Source organism: Gasterosteus aculeatus, chromosome 21 (assembly GCF_964276395.1).
Source record: "Gasterosteus aculeatus chromosome 21, fGasAcu3.hap1.1, whole genome shotgun sequence".
Lineage (NCBI taxonomy): Eukaryota > Metazoa > Chordata > Actinopteri > Perciformes > Gasterosteidae > Gasterosteus > Gasterosteus aculeatus.
In genome coordinates this window covers 19,153,070-19,172,643 of record NC_135708.1, presented here as the reverse complement: position 1 = coordinate 19,172,643, position 19,574 = coordinate 19,153,070, and the positions used below count along the sequence as shown (strand labels likewise).

Below are 19,574 nucleotides of genomic sequence, written 5' to 3'. Positions count from 1 at the left end.
TTGCAAGAGACAGGAGAGAAAAATGGCGAAACGAAAACGACGAAAATAAAATTAAAAACTAAAAACGCTTAAAAAAAAAAAAATATGTAGGATCCTATCCATAATGTCCCAAACTGAGCCTGTGAGGGGACCAAACACCTCCAGTGGACGTCCGTCCACGGTGAGGCCTCAGGCGATTAACTGCAGAGCTCTGCCTTATTGCTGCAGCATGAAAAAAAAAAAAAGAAAAATGCTCCCACCATTAATCACTTGGACACAAAAACACGGGAAAGTGTGTTCCAGTTTAAAGACACTGGTTACCCTGCAAGCGGAGAGGATCAGATAGGAGGAGTACGTCCAACATCCCCCTCTCTCGCGGCGTGAAACATAACGATATCTTGTTCCGGCGAACAAGAACATTCGAAAGCAGCATTTGGTTTTCTCGCGTTACTTACTGCTTATCCACTTGGCGTGGGGGTCGTGCACCTTGAAGTCTTTTCTAAAGAGGTCCGCGACAGTCACTTTGCCCTTCAGAGCCAGGTGGTCATCTTCCCCTGCGGAGGAAAGAATTCAGGGTGAGCGGTCACACGACACCTACATGTCCAGCTGACAGTCCGTCACATCGTCTCAGCGGGGCTTTTTTTTTATTTTAAACGGTGGCTTTTAAGAATAAAATGGTAGCTGAGAAAGGAAAATAACAAAGCAGCGCCTCCCACGGGGCTTTGATCAAGACGAGCCGCGCTTGTGATCGTCCCGCCGGGGCGAGCGCGTCTGAAGCAGAAGCCTTCCCGCTGTTTCACTTCAGCCTAATTTCATCCATCAATAGCTCATCATATCGTCTCCTGCTAATTCACGTGACTCGTTTCACCTCCAGATCCACATGGCGGGGGGGGACGAAAAAAGCCAAAGACGAAACCCCAGGAGCCTGTTTGTGCAAAAAACATGCTCACAAACCTCTGCACAGGTCCACACTGAGGAAACCCAGATGATGATGAGGATGATGATGGACAAATCGGTTTGGAAAGAGGATCATATTTTAGCAGCGGGACTATCTTCCTAAGGTGTGATGTTTAATACCTCTGCTAAACCTGCTGCAGCTGTCGTTTTATATTATATTTTAACGTGAGCCAACGCTCCTTTCGGCTGCAACGTCACCGAGAACACCAGCAGGAGGCCACGCAGCGTCCTGGCCGCTTTGTGATTATTTCCAGTCACAAACAAATTGGGAGAGAAATGATGCAGCATTGTACGAAAGTGGAGTATAAGCGTTTCTTCACGCTCTCCTCTTCCCAAGGTTGAATAGGCTTCTGTGGCACTTTGTCCGTCAGAAACCCAAAGAATAAAAGTGCTTTCCGGGGCGACTTTGACGATGTTTTTTGGATGTTCGGTGGAGGCAAAACTTCTGGAACCGAACATTGAAAAAGACCAAAGTGGCGTTCTGAATGTTTCAGCTGGAAATGAAATAGAATTTTCACAGCAGCCTCCCTGCACCACGGCTTGGTAGCCTGGTAAAAAGCTCAGCCGGTGTGTTCGCTCCACGTAGGCAAAGCATCGCCTCTAATACATGAACGACTACGTGGAGGACACGCGCCACTCGTCACGTGGCTGCCCGCTGATTTGTACAATGTCAATTTGAAGGCTTTTTTTCCTTGGAGAGGAGGATGTTTGCTGAACACATCTATGATCCCAGGAGTTGAATCTTATCGCATGCACGTCCTCCTTTATTGTTAAAGCAAGCAGGCGGTCAGAGCAGCGATTTATAGACGGAGAGAACAAAATGAACGGCTCACTGCAGTCTATCAAAGCGGTTTGAGTTTGAATACCAAACAGACATCGGGAACAGAAAAAAAAAGGCTTTGAACAAGGTTGGAGAGACGGATGGATTAACCTGCTTAGCCGTGGCGTGTTGGTCTAATGACAGCACAATGCTCACAAAGCAAAGATAAGGAAAAGTCACGACGTTTGATCAAACCGCGGCTCAATAGAAGATTACTTTGATCGGTGCGTCACAGCCGGGGGAGGAATCATCTTTAAGGAGCAGCCGGATGGACGAGGGGGGGAGTTCAGGCGGAGTCACGGGGACTCGCTGGACGAAGGGAGGAAGAAAACGTGTCATTTAGCGAGAGGGTTCCTGGCTGCTTTAGCACCACTGAACCGGAATGAAGAGCTGCAAATGTTTCCCTGGCAAAGCTTAACTGAGACCCCCGCCGCCCTGAACGCAAGCAGACGCACGCTTTGATCCGCGGGTCACAGCCGGGGGAGGAATCGTCTTTAAAGAGCAGCCGGATGGACGAGGGGGGAGTTCAGACAGGGTCTGGGAACGCGACGCGACGCTGAACGTCTTCATCTGGTCATGTTTACGTCTTCACATTAACACACCGTATCTGCCTTTGATCAATGAGAGATCTCAGTATAAGATATACGAGAGAACCTTAAGGCAAACCATGACAAAGCAACAGCAGCTAAAGGCCACACAAAAGAAATATACATTACGATTGTCTCATTCTATATTTGTTTTCTAGAGAATTAATTACTTTTTATTTCCTACATTGTACCAGTGATTATCTCTAATTATACATTACGGCCTCTTACATTCATCTTTACCCGGATGTCCTGATGCCCAAAGGGATTAGTCCAGTGTAGACGTGGTTCGGCTGAAAAAGTGCACTGCACTGGCTGAAAATTGTTTTTTTTTTAAACAAATTAAGTAGTACTATTACTAATACTTCTATTATCTTTTTCCTTTAAAAAAAATCCTCCTTGAAGCAGTGCAAGTCTGTGTAAGATCATCGGTCTCTCAAGGTTACGGGAAGATAACTTTTTTTTTGTCAGTCCTTCTTTTATTTCCATCAATCCAAGCGGTTTGAAATTGCAAGAGCTCCACAATGACTTGCATCATCCTCCCCAACTCGCGCGCCAGCTGTGAGCGAACACGGCGCCGTGCATCGAGCGCGACAGATGGACGGCCGCCGTCTTGATTCCCGGTTCCTCCCCGATTTCGTCACGGGGGGGACAAAAACACCTTTGAAGGCATCTGCTCGCGGGCTCACTTGAGTTTTGAGCGTGATTATCCGTCACCAGAGTGCGACTACAGACTGCGAGGAGACAAAGCAGTGCACACGAGTTGCAGCCGGGTGTCGGCCCGGCGAGGCTCGGAGGGGATAAATGGTGATTTTATAAATCAGTCACGATGGCCAGATTCTACCGAGGTCACGGGAGAAATTATACACATGAGAATTTACATAAAAAATGATTATCTTTATATATTTATATATAGCACAATCCCTTGAAGGGAAATCCGTGTGCTGTAGTTAAGTATGTCTTTATCTGACAATTGCAGGGCGCTGTGATCAAAGGCAGGAACTTAGAATGAGTGTGAATAAAGCCGAAGCGTTGGGCCCAGCAGGGTCATGTGCTAATGGGACACTCTCTCGTTTCAGCACCACAGAGCTTTGATCAAACAGCGAACCCCCAAATCTGAAAGACAATTTGAGGGACAGTGAAATGTGGTAAGTCAGCGGTATTGGCTGCAAAGGAAAGGGTAATTTAATTATACTGTACTTTTGCTAGTCAAGTCATTGTAAAATTGTGTATTCATGACCTGAAAAAGAGGCCATTACATTTTTAATGGACAGATTTTTTGACGAATTTTTTGTCTTTATTTTACACCACTTAGCGACCCATCATCATATCCTAATCTAATGAAATCAATTAGAGCATCCCTTTTTCAACAATGATCAAGTGAGATAGAAAATGAAATTCAATCAAAGCAACACAAAAACTGTACAAATAAATATGAAAATATGAATAAATGTAAAAAAGGATGCTTTAATTATTTTTTGCATCGGACAACTTTGTATTCTTGAGATCTCTTCAATAATAAAATAATGGAATAGAACAGTCAGAGCCTGCAGGTGATCAGAAACCGGTATTATATAATGTTCATTATACATACGATATGAACCTCATTATTTATCTCAAATATAATCAAAACCAGACTAAGATTAAAAAGGGGGATAGCGGTGAGCATCGGCGTACGACGCATCGTTTAAAGCCAAAGACGTAACCATGAGAGGAACAACCTCTGCGGCTGCGTCCATGCAGCTTCCACAAAACAAGCTAATAAATAAAACATGTTATCAAAGCTGTCAGTCAGCCGGATCTCCTTCAGTCAGAGAAACACCCGAACAACAACCGTGCACGACCGGCCCGGTCGTATCGACGCGGGGAACGGGCCGGCGTGTTAGCGATACGCAGCTATCAGTTACAGCAGACACGGGTTTCCAGAGTGTGTGTGTGTGTGTGTGTGTGTGTGTGTGTGTGTGTGCGCGCGAGAGAACAAAGTGGTTGTCAGGACCCGTTAGAAACTGTCTGGCCTGTCTGGCATCCATCAACAAACCGTCTTAACGGAGTGGAAATAACATGCTATCTCATAACTCCTCACATGCTGCCGTTAGCACTTTCAGGTGCCCTTGTTTCCAATGTGATGCACCTTCATGTGTCAAATCAGTTCATAATAGGGTTTTTTTTTCTCGGAAAAACTGCGCTATTTAGCATTCTATTAAGAAAAATTGTAACTTTCAATTTCAATAATGATTGTTATTAAATTTTTTATATCCTATTACCTTAAAAAAATCTTCTCATTCAATCTGAATCAAGATTCATATTTCTTTAATGCGGTATATAAATATAAGTGTCGAAACCAGTGTTTAATATCCAGCAGCTCAGTCGTGTTGACTATTTTAGTCACAATCATACAAACAACTAAGATTTGGGGTTCGTGTTTGGGGAAGCCACTTTATCACACTGACATGAAAATATTCCCAAAAGCTTCCTTTATTTACCCGCGATCCAAAGATGTGGGACACCAGTCCAACATCTAGTATGACTTCAGTCATTAAAGCAAGAGGTGCTGCAGCTGGAAAAGGGATGACGTTCCAAATACGCTTCCTCACCGCCCAACAAATACTCTCATATGTACTTCAAAACCCACCGGCATTCCAGGGCTATTAAAACAGCTTCTACTCCTCGGGGGGAAAAAAAGTCCCTCTAGATTGTGGGACTTTGCGGGAGGGATTTGCTCTCATTCAGCCCCAAAGAGCATTAGTGGCCCCGCTGATGTTGGGCGATAAAGCCCGGCTCGCAGTCAGCCTTCCATTTCCTCCCAAAGGGTTAGGATGGGGTTAAGGTGGGTGGTGCACATCACGGGGGGGGGCACACTAAAGCACCAGGGCTTCACACAAGGACGAGGTTGTCCTGGCGAGGTGAAAGTCTCTCGCGCAGCTTTTAAACTTGGTTTGAATCTCCGGAGGAACAGGAATCGAGAAAGTGTTTTCACTAACATTTTCTTGTGTATTTTCTGTGCTGGCTGTCCAATATTCAATATACATAACAACACATTTAAGGGCCAGATTTTTCTCGAATAAACCAAATTAAATTTGACTCTGTAGCATCCGGGGATTCAATTAACGGTTCCATCCGTAACACAACAACCCCGAGAAGGAGTTGACTCAAACAAGGCGCCGTCCTTGAGGACCGACGGGAGGAGCTGCAGCGTCCTGAAGCTCATCTCAGTTGGCAGGGCAACCCAATTAATCCACGGTGACTTCCAGAGGTGCATCTTATGAGGCCAGAGCGTATTCTAATTTAAAACACCAAATATCCTGCAGAAACAGCTCATTTTAATGGGGGTCCCGCATTTCCGACTAGGTGGCGAGCTGCAGGCTGGAGATGCCACCTGCCCGCCTTGTTTGCCAGAGGCGCATTAAACAGCGCCGGATCATCAGAGTCCACAGCAAACGCCCCGGGGGCAAGAACAGGAACACGTCGCCGCCGGGAGGAGGCGGCGCCGCGTTTCAGGCCGACACCTGACCCCCCCCCCCCGCGCTGAGGTCCACTGCGCCGATACTTCATTCTAAATCCGTAAGGATTATGTAGAAAGGCACAGCATTCGAATTTGGTTTCTAGTGGCGACCGCTTCGTTACTACGGCCTCCTCGGAAACGACAGGCGCAACGTGTCTCAGGCTGAAGTCATAAACTAAGCAACGGTGAATTATAGAGCGCGCACACACACACACGCTGGCAGTTTTATTCACTGATTTGGCAGCACATTAAAAGCATATCCAGGAGCTTCATGGGACTGAATACAAACAGATGGCCTTTTGATTAAACCTTCGTGTAAATGTGCCAACAGAAAAGCCTCAAGGTCACCCTCAACTGAAACTAAGATGCCTTCAAAGTAACGAAAGAAACTTGTAGAACTCAAGAGGAGTGTGTGTGCTGAGACAAGGCCGACTAAGTAAGGGAGACATATGGGGTGGGGGGGGGCTTAAGAAGGAGGCGATGTTGCGGAAGCCGACTCAAATGAGGTTCACCGACCTTCACTAAACGCGCCCGTTACAGCGAGGAAGCGGGTCCGGGCGGCCGGGACATTACAGCCGCGGGGTGGTGGGGGTTCAGTGACACGTTTGTTTGCACAGCTTCTGGAGGGATCGATCGTGAAGCCTCGTGGGCTCATGTCCGTGCATAATAAAAGGCGTGCGGGTACTGTAGGGAGACCTCCCCCCCCCCCCTCCCCCCGTGGCGTTTACCTGGCGTCAACAGGATGACGGAGGTGACGATCAGCGAGCAGATGACCAGAATGACAAGGAGGGCAATCGCTATTCCCTTCCAGTTCCTCTGCGGAGGGTTACTGCCCACCAGCTCCTGCAGAGAGACACAGAGAGGGGGGGGGGGGGGAGACACAGTCAGAAACAGTGAGGAAAGAAAATCAGGGCGCGACGAGGACGGAATGAAAAAAAACACTTGAAACGATCAAGACGGTCGACGTGAGAAGAAAAGGAGAGAAAGAGAGAACAGAGACGGGGAAGGAGCGCTGGAGGTGTCAGTCAAGGACGAACGTGAGCCGGTCGCAGCAAACCGGGCTCTCGAGGAGACGCGGAGAATTCTAAATGAGCCCTGCGTCCGCGGCCATCGCCCGCAAAACGATGTGACGGATAGAGCAGGAGAACCGGGACACGTGGGCTGGGTCGCACGCTCGACAAAAGCGCGGCGACAGCAGAGGGAAGAGTTGGGAAAAGGATTCAGAGTGCTAAGCTTTTTTTTTCGGGGGGGGGGGGAATGAAGTTATTGCATTTCAATATCGTCATCGGCGATAACTCGATTCTAAAGATTGAAGACGGCACATGAATACCAAGCGAGCGGCTTATGCGAGAAAGTTAAATGAGCACAAAGTTCCCACAATACATCACTGGAACACTTGGAGACGGTCCAGTTGCCCCCCCCTCTCCCTCCCTCGGGGGGCTGTGGGTGTCCTCCAAACCTCACAGCACCATGAGGAAAATCCCTGATTGTTTCCCGCATCGTCCAAAACCACCATCAGCTCTGCAAGCTCTGCAGAAAGAGTCCCAGGCCCGGACCAGTGCGGGATTAACAAGTTCCCCCCCTTGGTTCACAGAGGATACAAAGCGTGAAGCCCGGCACGTCCGTCCGGGACCTGCGGCTGGAGCGCTAATAAATACATTCTAAGGCTTTAATGGAGCCGAACGGCTCCGCTGTGAAGCGAACCTTTTAGTGACCCACCTCAATCGAAGGGAGCTCGAGACGTCATTAGCCAGCAGATAAGAGCAGCGGGGGGGCGATTCACCACACTGCCCATTACCCTTATTAATTACGTTAGTTAGTTATAGCCTGTGACAGCCCCAAGGCCTGCGTGCTGTGTTGTGTTGTTGATGTCGGCCATTATGGATTTTCCGCCATCTTTCACAACAAACGCCCCTCACATTTGACATCTGCAGGTGAGTACTTTGCATTTCGCCGCCCCTTGGTTCATCACGCCTGTGAATGCGACGGATGCGGCGAATCCCTCGTTCAGTTGGTTCCGCTGAGCCGGGACCATTTCAGCCACGGACTGACAAAAACACAACGTGGCGGGCGATGAGCCGACGGTCCACAAATGAGATTTATTTTTCAATCTGTGCCGAGGCATCTCTCCGGAACGATCGTTATGTTCCCAAAAACATCCTACGGGGGCGGACGGAGTGGCTTGGAGCCCGGCGCGGACGGGTGCACTTGATGCAGAATGTGCAAAATCTGAAAAAAAAAGAAGCAGCGCGACTGCTTATGTGCAATAAGAGGATGTAAAGCGAGCATGACGAGGTGCTCAGTGTGTGTAAGACACCACAAAAGAGCGGAGGAAAATCCCCACGCTGAGCAGTGACTGTTTAGAACGCGTTCCACGAGCGGCAGATATCGCAATGGCATGCTGGGCCCGATTCCATCTACGCTCGTGTGTGTGTGTGTGTGTGTGTGTGTGTGTGTGTGTGTGTGTGTGTGTTTGAAAATGCAGAGCGACGGGCCGCCTGAAGTCCAGACGGATGGACGCACGCTGTGTAGCGAAAAGCAATTTGAATTCACTCAACCTTTCTTACTGTGGTGGGAGGAAATCTTCAGAGAGCGATATTTATCTTTCTACAGTTAGGAAGTCATTCAATAGGGAATAAAGTTTAGCGGGCCGAGCTCTGCTAACAAACACACGCACACGGGCTCGGTTCTTCCGCGCTGTCGACCACATCCGGCACGCCGGCAGATCGGCAGCTTCTGGGACGACTGAGGAGACGTCGTCGTCAAGCGGCCTTTCCACATCGATCAGCGTCTCCGTGGGAACATATCGACATCAGAAAGAATGCCCCCGCCCCGCCTGCCCCAAAAAACAAAGGAAAACGATGCCGCTCCTCAGAAGAAACCCTCTTAACGAGCCAGCATTCTTGTGAGGATCCATACGTTGCTCGGGTGGAGACATAATAATAATTAGACCCTCAAATCATGGCGGGGACAGAAACCTCACGGAGAAATCACTACACTTCTTGGAAGGAACAATGACTTATTCAGCCAGAAAACCTTGCCTAACCTCCCCGATCGCGCCCCTCTGATCTGTAATTATAATAACGACTTGTCTAATCAGTCAGGCCGGATGCGTTGAAGCGATACCGGTGTGATTGCGAGTGACCATGGCGGAGGAGAGGTGGGGGGGGAAACACCACAGCCCACAGGAGGAGTAAATAAATAACGTGTTGGGAGGATTCACTGACAGGAACGCTTGAGGCGAGACCACAACATGACGGAGAGAAAGGGGGGAAAAAAAAAAAAAAAAGGTACAGGACACCGTCGATGGATCCAGGTCAAAAGTTGAATAAAAATAAATATATATATACAGATCCTGGAGCTTTCACGTCCTCAGCAGCTGTCATGCTAGAACCTGCAGAGCGTGTACCGGAATCACCAATGTTGATTCCTCCCCGAGAGCGCGATTCAACGCTGTGGCAATGAGTCAACTCGCCGCAAAGTCAGTCCGGCACTTTTTCCCGAGAAGACTCTTCGCCGAGAAAACTTTTGGCCAACGAAAAAGGCTGGAAGTGTCGCTCGCTGGATGCTGGAAACAGCAGATCTTCATTTTGTCCCGATCCCCCTTGTTAATATTCACATTTCTTTGGTCGGCACCGAAGAAGCTTTCCATCGTGTCAGAAATATTTAATGAAAAGTGTGTGAATTCTTCCCCTTTGAGAAAACACTGCAGACTGGCGCCGCGACATGAAAGGCATTCAGTGGCTTCAGCTAATTCAAATTCAGCCGCCCACAATTTCACTAACAGGGGCAGAGCAGCTCGGCGTAATACGGAGAGCCACACAAAGGAAGACCGGGGGGACGGCGATTCCATTTTAGTGTCTTTTTATGAGAACTCTGCAGCGGAAGGTAAAAGATTGAATTATAAATCATATTTTCCCAGTGGAGGGCCTTTTGTGCGGCCTGCACCTCGCGCTCCAGACACCTTCGGCCATAAAGGATCGCGGCCATTCTTGATACAATTTCCCTTTGCAATTTGCGTTGGGCACAACGTCGTGCAGTTCGCGTGTCCTTTCATGGGACTGATGCAAATTAGGATCAACTGACACAAGGTTTTAATTATGTAGCTTCAGGACATAAATCTGATGTAGACTTTTATTAGGACCTTTTGGAGAAGAAATCAAAGAAAAACCAGAGGAGCATGTTGGTGAATGAGGTCCGTTGGTGCTCAAACATCAACACTTTTATATATCTTCTATATATTTATAGAATGGACTTTAATTACAGTTTACAGACTAGCAAACATTTTTTTGCCTAATCCTTAACATGTCAAGCATTGACTCCCAAAAGCTTTACGTTTCCACCAGCGATATACCTTTTTTCTGTGTTTGAACTATTATTTTCGCGTATGGGATCTAAGGCCAAAAATAAAATTGTAATAAATGTCTCACTATGATGGAGAAAGGAAGGTATCCATTTGGACTTCCCTGACAGAGGGCCGTGCAGCGTGAGTAATGCTCCATTCGCGCCACTTTTATGAGACGCTAAACTGGAAACGAAAGGGTTTGCCATCTCCCAATGGCGCTTTAATTAATAGCTCAAACTGAAAGATGCATGTGCGCTGTGCGCTCTCGCCGAGGATGAAATGATAGTGCCTCCGGGCTTCAGTATTAGTAATGGTAGAGGTCATTATTTCTGATTCTCAATGAACACTACTAGAGATGAAGCATGCACATTCCCCTTCGGTTCAACTACATAATGCAGACAGTCAACAGTCTTACTTAAAATACCACGCTGGCGTTGGGAATGGGCCGAAACGCACGATACTGGGGGAGGACGAAAGAGAACGGGGGACTTCTAGACAGACAGAAAAGCACCGCGCGCAGGCACAGAGAAGGGAATCAAACCGCAGCGGGTTTTTCTCTGCTGGTGTTAAAGCAACAGAACGCGCGTGAGCGAGATATATTCCGGAGACGAGCGCTCGCTTCGACAGACGCAGGGTGGAGTGATGGAGTGTGTAACTCGATCACTCCCCAACAGCAGATGAAAATGATAAAGTAATTGGAGCGGCGTCTCCCAGCGCGGCAGGTCGGATGTTTGTCTGATCACTTGGATTTGAAAAAAAAAAAAGATCATTGATCGTTGATTCTTTTCAGTCGACTGGCCGGGATTAATAATCACACAAACATATTCCATGCGTGTGGTTTTTAATGACATCGGCTTCTCGTTCTCCTCAGTGGTGTCATTTCAGCCCGTTTTCAAAGTGCAGAGATGTGATTGCATTCCTCAAATAGAGGGATTTGGAGGCTTTGCTTCTTTTATCCTTCTCAAATGAACTTCATTTTTCAGCAGATTATTCTCAAATCCAAACACTGTGATTGTCTAAGTGGTTCAACGCACAGACGGTTTTCCTAATGCACACTTTTCCGTGAGACTTTGAGTGAAAGATCTCCAAACGAAGCGCCGGGTTCTGCTCTCTGCTCCACAAGTCGATGGACCTCAATGCGAAGACAAACCCAATTGGACCATTTCTTTGTCATCACACAACATGGAGCAGCAGCAGTCCATTAACAAGCTGTCTTATTTGTTGCCCACGGCAGGATGACCAATTTCCAACAGGCAAATATCTGTGTGTGTGAGAGAGAAAGTGAGAGGTTCTTGGGCATCTTCCACCTGGTTTGCTTGATTTGCGAGGGAATCTCTTCCAGTCCATTAGAGCGATGGTGGGGGGGGGGGCGCTACCGCCGGCTGACCCCTCTCTGCAGAGTTTGCACTAAATCACATCTCTGGGAAATAGCCCATAATAGCCCCCCCGCCAGAGGATGACTGTTTGTGAGAGTCAAATACATCTGTCTATTAGTGTTGTTGCCTCGGTGTAAATCTAAAAGTTCCTTTTTGCTTTTTGTTTCTCTTTCACTGCGTTTCAATTTCATGCACAACCGTGTTCCCCCCATCGAAAAGTGCATTTGGTTTTATTCTGTTTAAATTCATGACCAAGTGTATAAAGCGGTTTCAAGCGGAGGCCGTAACCTGGGAAAAAATATGTTTGCAGGTAATTGACACTGCGGCTCTGTCGCAAGGCGACGCCATTTTTCAGATGACACGGTTGACTGAACTCTCGACTTCTGAGGAGCTTTGGGCAAATTGCCCCTTTGCATGCAAAAAGCCCATCCAGAGGCAATTAATCACATCCACGCCATATTTCCCCTCCTCATTATGGAAACGAGGTTCTTCTTTTCATCATTAAGCATCCCCCATGGCTGTAAATAAACATGCTAAACGAGCGAAGCGCCACACACACACACACGCAAACACACGCGAGGGGAAAGTGTTTCCGGGCCTCACGCATGATGAATACATCTGTATTTTTCCATTTTGTCAGCCCGAACACGCGGGTGTTATTCGGGATAACGTGAACAACGCAGGATAAAGCCGGAGTTTCTCCTCGTTTCATCACTCCTCCCCAGGCAGCGCGTGTCTGCAGACCTGTCACGGGAAGCTAAATGCATCCACAAATATTACCGCCGCCCGTCTGGACCAACGATTTACCTTCGTCTCCAGAATAAATGATGGTCGGAGGAGGGGGGTCCGCTTAGACCGTCGCGCGGGAAGGAGACGATGAATTGTGGCGACATCCTTCTTTCTCCCCTTTAATGTCAAATTACTATTCAGAGGCAGCAACAGGACGCCGTCAGCAGAGTACCGCGATGTGCTGTAGACCGCCAGTGACCAACACTAAAACAAGCATCACACTTTCACTCCACTGCTGAACGTGTATAAAAGTATCAACCGGGCCAATATGTTCAACGCTCCCTCTCCGATGACCTCATTCATCTATTTTTGTGGTGTTGGGGCAACCGGTCACGCATCCGTTCATTCCCATTGACAGAAAACGCACACGGAACTCAATGTTCTGTGGGTAATTAGCTGCTAATTCTTCTGTCAACTTGAGTTGCACAAAGAGCGCTGCGCTGTTGCTGCCTCATCAGCCGAGTCGCTGCTCGAGAGACAAAGCAGCAGAAGTGAAAGGATAACTTGGCAACACTGTCAGCACGCGGCTTTCATCGGGGTGTTTCTCAGAAATACAGCATACTTATGATGAAAATGCAAGAAAGGAAGCCTGAGTCTTATCAATAGTGTACATGAGCAGCCTGTAAAGACGCAGAACATCTTTCTTCCCTCTGTACCCCTGATTCTCTCTCTCTCTCTCTTCGGTCAAATAAGGGCAAAAAGTACACAATAAAAAGTTGAATTTGCAATTAAATCTGCCACGCAATCAATAATAGAATAAAATAATGTTGACCACAAGTCGACCAACAGCAAAATAAGTGCTCGGTAGTCTAATCGCTTTTCAACACCAATGTGAAAATTGCAAAGAGGGCCCATTTAGGCTCTTTTCTCACTGCGGTTAAACGCATGCGGCTGCACGCACACGAGCTGACGTAGAATCTACAGCAGCAAAAGTAGTTAGAATCCTTCTCCATCCATTCAGTCCTAAAATGGTGAATGAACCACGCTCTCCCTCCCAGCTCGCCTATTTCTGAAAGCTAATCCCAGAATTTAGCATAGCAACGGATAGCTCGACAAAACAACCTGTGGCATTATCCATTGCTTTTTGCATTATTGCTGAAAATAGCACAGGTTTATGATATTTACACATTCTCTGCAGCATGATAATCTTCACAAACAATCATCACTTCTTTTGAAGAGCTGATGTTTGGCTACGAACAAACTAAAAAGCTACTCGATGACGCGCATGCTCGCTGCTCAGGCTGACTGGACAGTTTCTAGCACGGTAAACTTCCACCAGTAAAACTGACGGAGGAGGAGGAGGAGGAGGAGGAGCATCGGGGAGAACTGGCGATGGAGAGCCGGGCAGGAGGACTTCACCCGCACCCATTGGTATTCACTGCGGCCCGGCGGCGATGACGGCGTCCCTGCATCCCTCCTGCATCCGCCCTGCATCCCTCCTGCATCCCTCCTGCATCTGCCCTGCATCCCTCCTGCATCCGCCCTGCATCCGCCCTGCATCCGCCCTGCATCCCTCCTGCATCCGCCCTGCATCCCTCCTGCATCCCTCCTGCATCCGCCCTGCATCCCTCCTGCATCCCTCCTGCATCCCTCCTGCATCCCTCCTGCATCCCTCCTGCATCCCTCCTGCATCCCTCAGGGTTCACTGGGAAGTATCTTTCCTTCCGTTCTTATCTATCAGCCTTCATTCCGTAACGCAACACTTCGGCGTGCAACTACGGCAAAATAAATTGCTGTCATGGAAACAATATGCACCGGCAGACGCGCTCGCTTCCCGGGAATGAAATGCCCCACAACCCACTGCTTCCAGACGCAGGGGTCTAATAAAAAGAGGCTGCTGCTTCTGTTGATGTTTACCCAGGCTAATGTATTCCGGCCTGCTGTTTTTTTTATCGCTTTCCGCGACAAAATGTGAACACTCATGTAGAAAGAATAGACTTCCAGCCCCTTATCGCTGCCATAATGTTCGGCTGAAGTGCCCTCGCAATGAGGAATGTCTTTTCCTTTTCGCTAAAAAAAACAATAATATATTCTTTAAAAAAATATATTCTTGCGAGGGAATAACGTGGAGCAGCTCCCGCGCTTGTAAAACCGGCCGGCGTGTCCCTGTGGGAGACGGGAGAAGCGGGACGCCGGTGGGGACTGTGTGGGGAACAACACGCTGCCCGGTGGAAGTCCAGCTTCACTCACCCAGTGGGCTCCATAAAACAAACAAGTGGAATAATAAGAAGAGTTAATTGAGAATGAGGTCTCCGGGCACGGCCGTGTGTGTGCACACACAGGGGCACTTCCAGCCGTTCACCAACTCGGTTTGAGTGGACTTTTGTTGCGTTTCCATGGCAACCTTGTCAAAGCTGCAAAAAAAAACAAAAAAAAAAACAATCCCCACTCCACCCTCTATCTGGCCACCTGTTGTTCTTGCTGCAACCCAATTGTTCAGGCTATTCAGCTGAAAATGGGAGTGTGTGATTTGCATGCAAGAGTGGCCACTTATCGACACAACAGAGCTTAAAGTATTATATGTAGACAATAATTGTGCTCTTTTTGTGCATAGCATCGAGGCAGGTAAGACTTCATATTGCATTTGTACTTCACATGTGCCTGAAAACAACTCAATCTGCAGAATATGTTTTTCCTTTTGTCTTATAGGATATTGGTGGACCCTTGGTAGTGATTACAGCCGTCTGCACTCGAGAGCGGATGAAAGCACGTACAGCATAAAGGGCTTTTTGTTTGTACGCTGTGTGTGAGCTGCGCTTTGAGCTCACTTGTTACTTTTCATCCGAGTCGTTCAAATGGTCCTCGAATAAAATCACAAATGGCTAATAGCGGTTTGTTGTTTAAAATCATACAGGCTCTGCGCCCTGCTTCCCTAATTGCCTAGTAACCACGTGCATTGCCATAATCGTCCAGCGAGCAATTAGCAGTGCGCAAATAATAGCAATTCAAGGTCAGTGCACCTCTTGTGTAACAACATTATGCCTTCGCGAGCAATAGGAACTCTCGAAAGCCACGACGCGACAAACCCCAACATGTCTGGCTGTCTGACTGTCCACTACATCATTACATCATGTCCCCCAGTTCACGGATCAGTACAGCTGACCCGCGGTCAGCTGGTAAGAACTATAGGCCTTAAAGCTTGTTCGCTGTTCTGAATGTTATGAAATCCGCGTTGATGAAAGACTGAGGTAAGCGTGGACCGTCGTAAAACCGGGGTCACGTTTCCTGTGACTGCCTCACAGTTAAAGCCGCAGTGTTTTGTCAGCTTTTAATGTGCAGCGGCAGGAAATGATTTGTTTGCCTTAGCGGCGACTGACTGCCGCTGAATGCTAATGAAAAGTTAATAACAAGGTTTGTGTCAAACACACAAAATCACAAACAGTCGCAGTGGATTAACCGCTGCGTCGCCTCCTGCGAATCCTCAGCAGCAACGCAAAGCTGGCGTCTAGAATGATGATTGCAAAAACGCAAATGCATTGATCTCTGCTGCTGAACAAGTGCGCTCGATGAAGATCACGGTACTTGGGTTGTGATCTAATATAATAAACAAGGATTAGCTCTTTAAAACGTGTCTCGTTGTTGTGCTGTTGAAGCTGCAGGGTGAAGCCAGATGCCTGTGCAGGTTTTATGGATGCCGGGTCAGTCTCGGGATACGTGGCGTCTGAAGGCACACAGCTCATCACCTTTTCATGGCTTGAACTTGACCAGCTGAGAAGGAGAAGAGCAGGACTACAGGTGCATTAGAAAAAAACGTTCTGTGGTGTAACTTTCAATGAAGATGAGATCCTGCAACATCTCACACGTAGTGAAACATTATCTTCATTGTGGGTGTGGAACGCCCCCCCCCCCGTAGATTTGAAAGCGCGCTGTACAAGGTTTGCAGCCTGCGGTTTCGCTTCCATTCAAAGCCGTTCGCGAGGATTGAAATCATGAAACCTTTTCACGCAGGGAGCAACCAAAAAGTCCACAGAGACTGCGGCAAAATCCTCCTTCATATCGTTTCTTAAAAAATGTGTCAGAACAGACAGCAAAAATGGGGTTGAAGAAAAGATAAATAAATAAATTACCCTTTATTCATTCTATGCTTCTTAAATACTAAATAATTATTCAAATGTAATTACATTTAGTGTAATACAGCGTACAGCTGGTCAGCTTTTCATGTGATGTTTCTTATTTGTCAGAATATATTTATGGAATATCCTTTTTTTTTAAACTGAGGGTTTTAAAAGAAATGCTGGTAGAATTCAATGAATTCAAGGTTGGAATTTGTTAATCTAAACTCCTCTTTTTGTGGCAAAGTTAGCAATGTTGTTAAAGAAAAAACATTTTAAAAATGATGGTTTTGAATACAAATAAAAACTCATTTTGTCATTTTGACTGTACAGTTGCGGTACAGCTGACCAGATGATGACAGTGTGACTCAGACCCTTTCATGCATTCACAAGTACCTCAAATCCAGCTTCACTTGTATTTTGTTCTCCACCGTATAAATCAGAATAATAAGCATAATTAGCCAGGAGACAACACGCATTGCACAGCTCAAGTTGCACAATCTAACAGAAACACACAAACTCGATAACAAATAACCATTAAAAAAAACACACACCACTGATTGTGATGCAGCAGTAGAGGAATCAGGTGGAAAATGTACCAAGAGGCGATTGATCTTCCCATGAAAAATACCCTCCGCTCCCCTTTCTTCTTTTCTCCATCCCTTCACCTCCACCTGAAATGAGCCCACAGAAGGTGCATTCGTCCCTGGTGTAGAGAGGAAGCTCCTATAACGAGATGAGGCACTAACAGGAAGCGCCTCGCGTATCGTGGTGGGATATATCCGGGCGGACCCTCAGCGCGCGTGCGACACTCGCCGCCCGCGCTTCGACGGCGTCACCTGCAATGTGCGCTTCGGTCCCGCAGGAACGCCGCCGCCGCCGCCGCCGTCTCTCCCCCTCTCACACTGAAGCACTTCACTGTAGCCTCAAAAATACATCGCCAGCCATTCAAGAGGCTCGATCATTAAGTTGAGGAGAGCGAGACTCTCCTCCTGTCCTCCTTCAGCGCAATAAAGAGTAGCAGAGGGGTGAGGGGAGGGCGGCGAGGCGGGTTCGCGAATCGAGGGCGTCGAGGAGGGTGGCGAAGTGAAGCCACGAGTTTGGGAGTCAAGAGGTGTGCGCGTTGCACACCCCCGCGTGCGCGGATGTCGATGTGCACAGAAAATCAGGCTAACAAGGTTCCGGTTGATGCAGAATGCTTCTTCCACTGGAGTCAATAGTGGTGGAGGTAAATGACCAGAGGGCGAAGCGATCGATGCTACTTTGTCAATTTGTCATCCAATTATGGCAGACGGCAAAAGGCACTGTTCAAACTCAGAGAAGTTCACTTGACCCGTTACATTCAAGTGCACAGCTTTGTGTTATGGGTTACTCATGTTTACCTTTGCTCATTGCCCCTCGGATCACTAGCCAGACCCGCTTATGAATTTATTGAGGTTTGTTAACATCTACAGCAGCTTGAGTACTTTTTTAAGTAAACACTACGTGGTTTAATTGTAGAAAAGAGAAGAAAAAAAAAAGGATTCCAAGTATGTTTTTTCAAAGATGTGTTGATCAGATTTGATGACTATTTATGATAGACTTTGTCTATGAATTATTCATTTTATGGTAAAATGCATTTCATGCTGTAAACCACGATGAAGTCGGTTAGCAGGATTGAACCCGCGCTGCACCGTTTCAGCACACTGAGACATCATGTGATACATAATCATAAGAGCAACGGGCGAGAGTTAAATCCATTCGTCTGTCCTCGCGAGCACAAAGGCCAGCCATTAACTTATTGGAGAGTTGTCCGACTTCCTGCCTGAGAGGAACAGCGTAAGTATTCCTCCACGCACAAAAGCGAGCATCGATCTCACGCAGACGGATTAATCTTCTGCCGGCTGGCTGCCGTCTGGATTTTCTAAACTGTAGCAAAGTGCACACGGAACGTTTGAGGGCGGGTATTGATACTCAAATATGCCTTCCACTGAATAACGTCTGGGTCGGGGATAGATAAGTAGCAGCAGAAAGATGCGGGGAAAACGGCTTATTTGAGAAGCAAGCGGGAGCGCCGGCGGTCAACGTGAGGCTCTCCGATCAATTCGGTTTGGTTGCGACCTTGAACGAAAATTCTCGCGCTAAAATCTAACAGCGTGTTCAAGCTGGCGGCCCACAGGCCGTTCTCTCAAGATCAATGCCGCCGCTGTAATGGGCGGGAAAGAACTGAATTTCATCCACGTGTGTTCAGGAGACGCTTCCCCCCCCCTCCTCCAGGTCCGCGTGGACAGCACACCTTGTTTTACCATCCGGACGCTGTCTGCATTCAGGCGACATCACCGGTAATACAGTGGGAGACTGTTGCATCGTCACGCTGCTCAGAATGGCAGCGAGAAAATGTCCTCCCGAGTGAGAGATGCAATTCTCTGCACTTTTGTTTCAGGTTCCAGAGCAGGTTTCCGTCTCAGGAAAAGGACCCAATGATGAAGTCGTCATTCGACAGGAGATTTGAGAGAGAGAGGGCTGACAATCCTCTCCGGCGAAAAAGGAGGCGTAGTTTGATTGAAAACAGCTTGAAGTCTTAGTTGTGCTTCCTGGTATTAATAATACCAGGAATTGGAATAGAAGGCAGATTGTCCTAGAAAAAAAAACATGCTCCAAACTGAAGTCAAATTGGATTATTATACTGAAACAACCGTTGTAATGAATAGGACTATATTCTGCTCATAGGATGGAATATAAACTGGAGAAGACTGGATCCAGGTCCCATCTATGAGGGGACTTAATTGATTCATTTAGAACTTGCATTCTATTGACGGTTGGGATTGTCGTCAATGCTTGTTAAGAGTAAATGGATTTTCCTGTCAGGATCTTATGTAGAATATGTAATTATTCTCAGGTGCCTCTTGCAGAAGAGATCTTGATCTCAGATGTTCCGGCTAAATGGAGGCTTAAGTGAGAAGGCAATGCGCTCTTTTATGGGAGCTAAAAATAAAGAGGGAGGCCACGCTGCTCCCTGGGCGTCTGCTATCGGCGGGGCCGCATCAGAAGGGCCCGAGTCATCAATGCATTTTTAAAGGGGGTGAAGCAAAGACTCCTGAAATAAAAATAAAAAAAAAGTGGTAATTTAATCTCAAAGACGCACTGAGGGACTGAGGTTGCCTTGAAATCTGATCTTCCCCTGGAAGGCG

At 47.4% G+C, this 19,574-nt stretch overlaps 1 protein-coding gene across 6 annotated transcripts in view; it reads right to left on the bottom strand.

Annotated features, from left to right (window-relative positions):
• The window catches only part of dpp6a (dipeptidyl-peptidase 6a), a 125,425-nt gene that overhangs the window by 25,231 nt on the left and 80,620 nt on the right, over positions 1–19,574 (bottom strand). For all 6 annotated transcript variants that reach the window (XM_040167123.2, XM_078096196.1, XM_040167124.2 and 3 more), the window contains 2 exons: positions 6,571–6,685; positions 435–533 (listed from right to left, as the gene is read on the bottom strand). In XM_040167123.2, the coding sequence (XP_040023057.1) occupies positions 435–533; positions 6,571–6,685 (214 nt within the window). The remainder of the gene's footprint in view (positions 1–434; positions 534–6,570; positions 6,686–19,574) is intronic.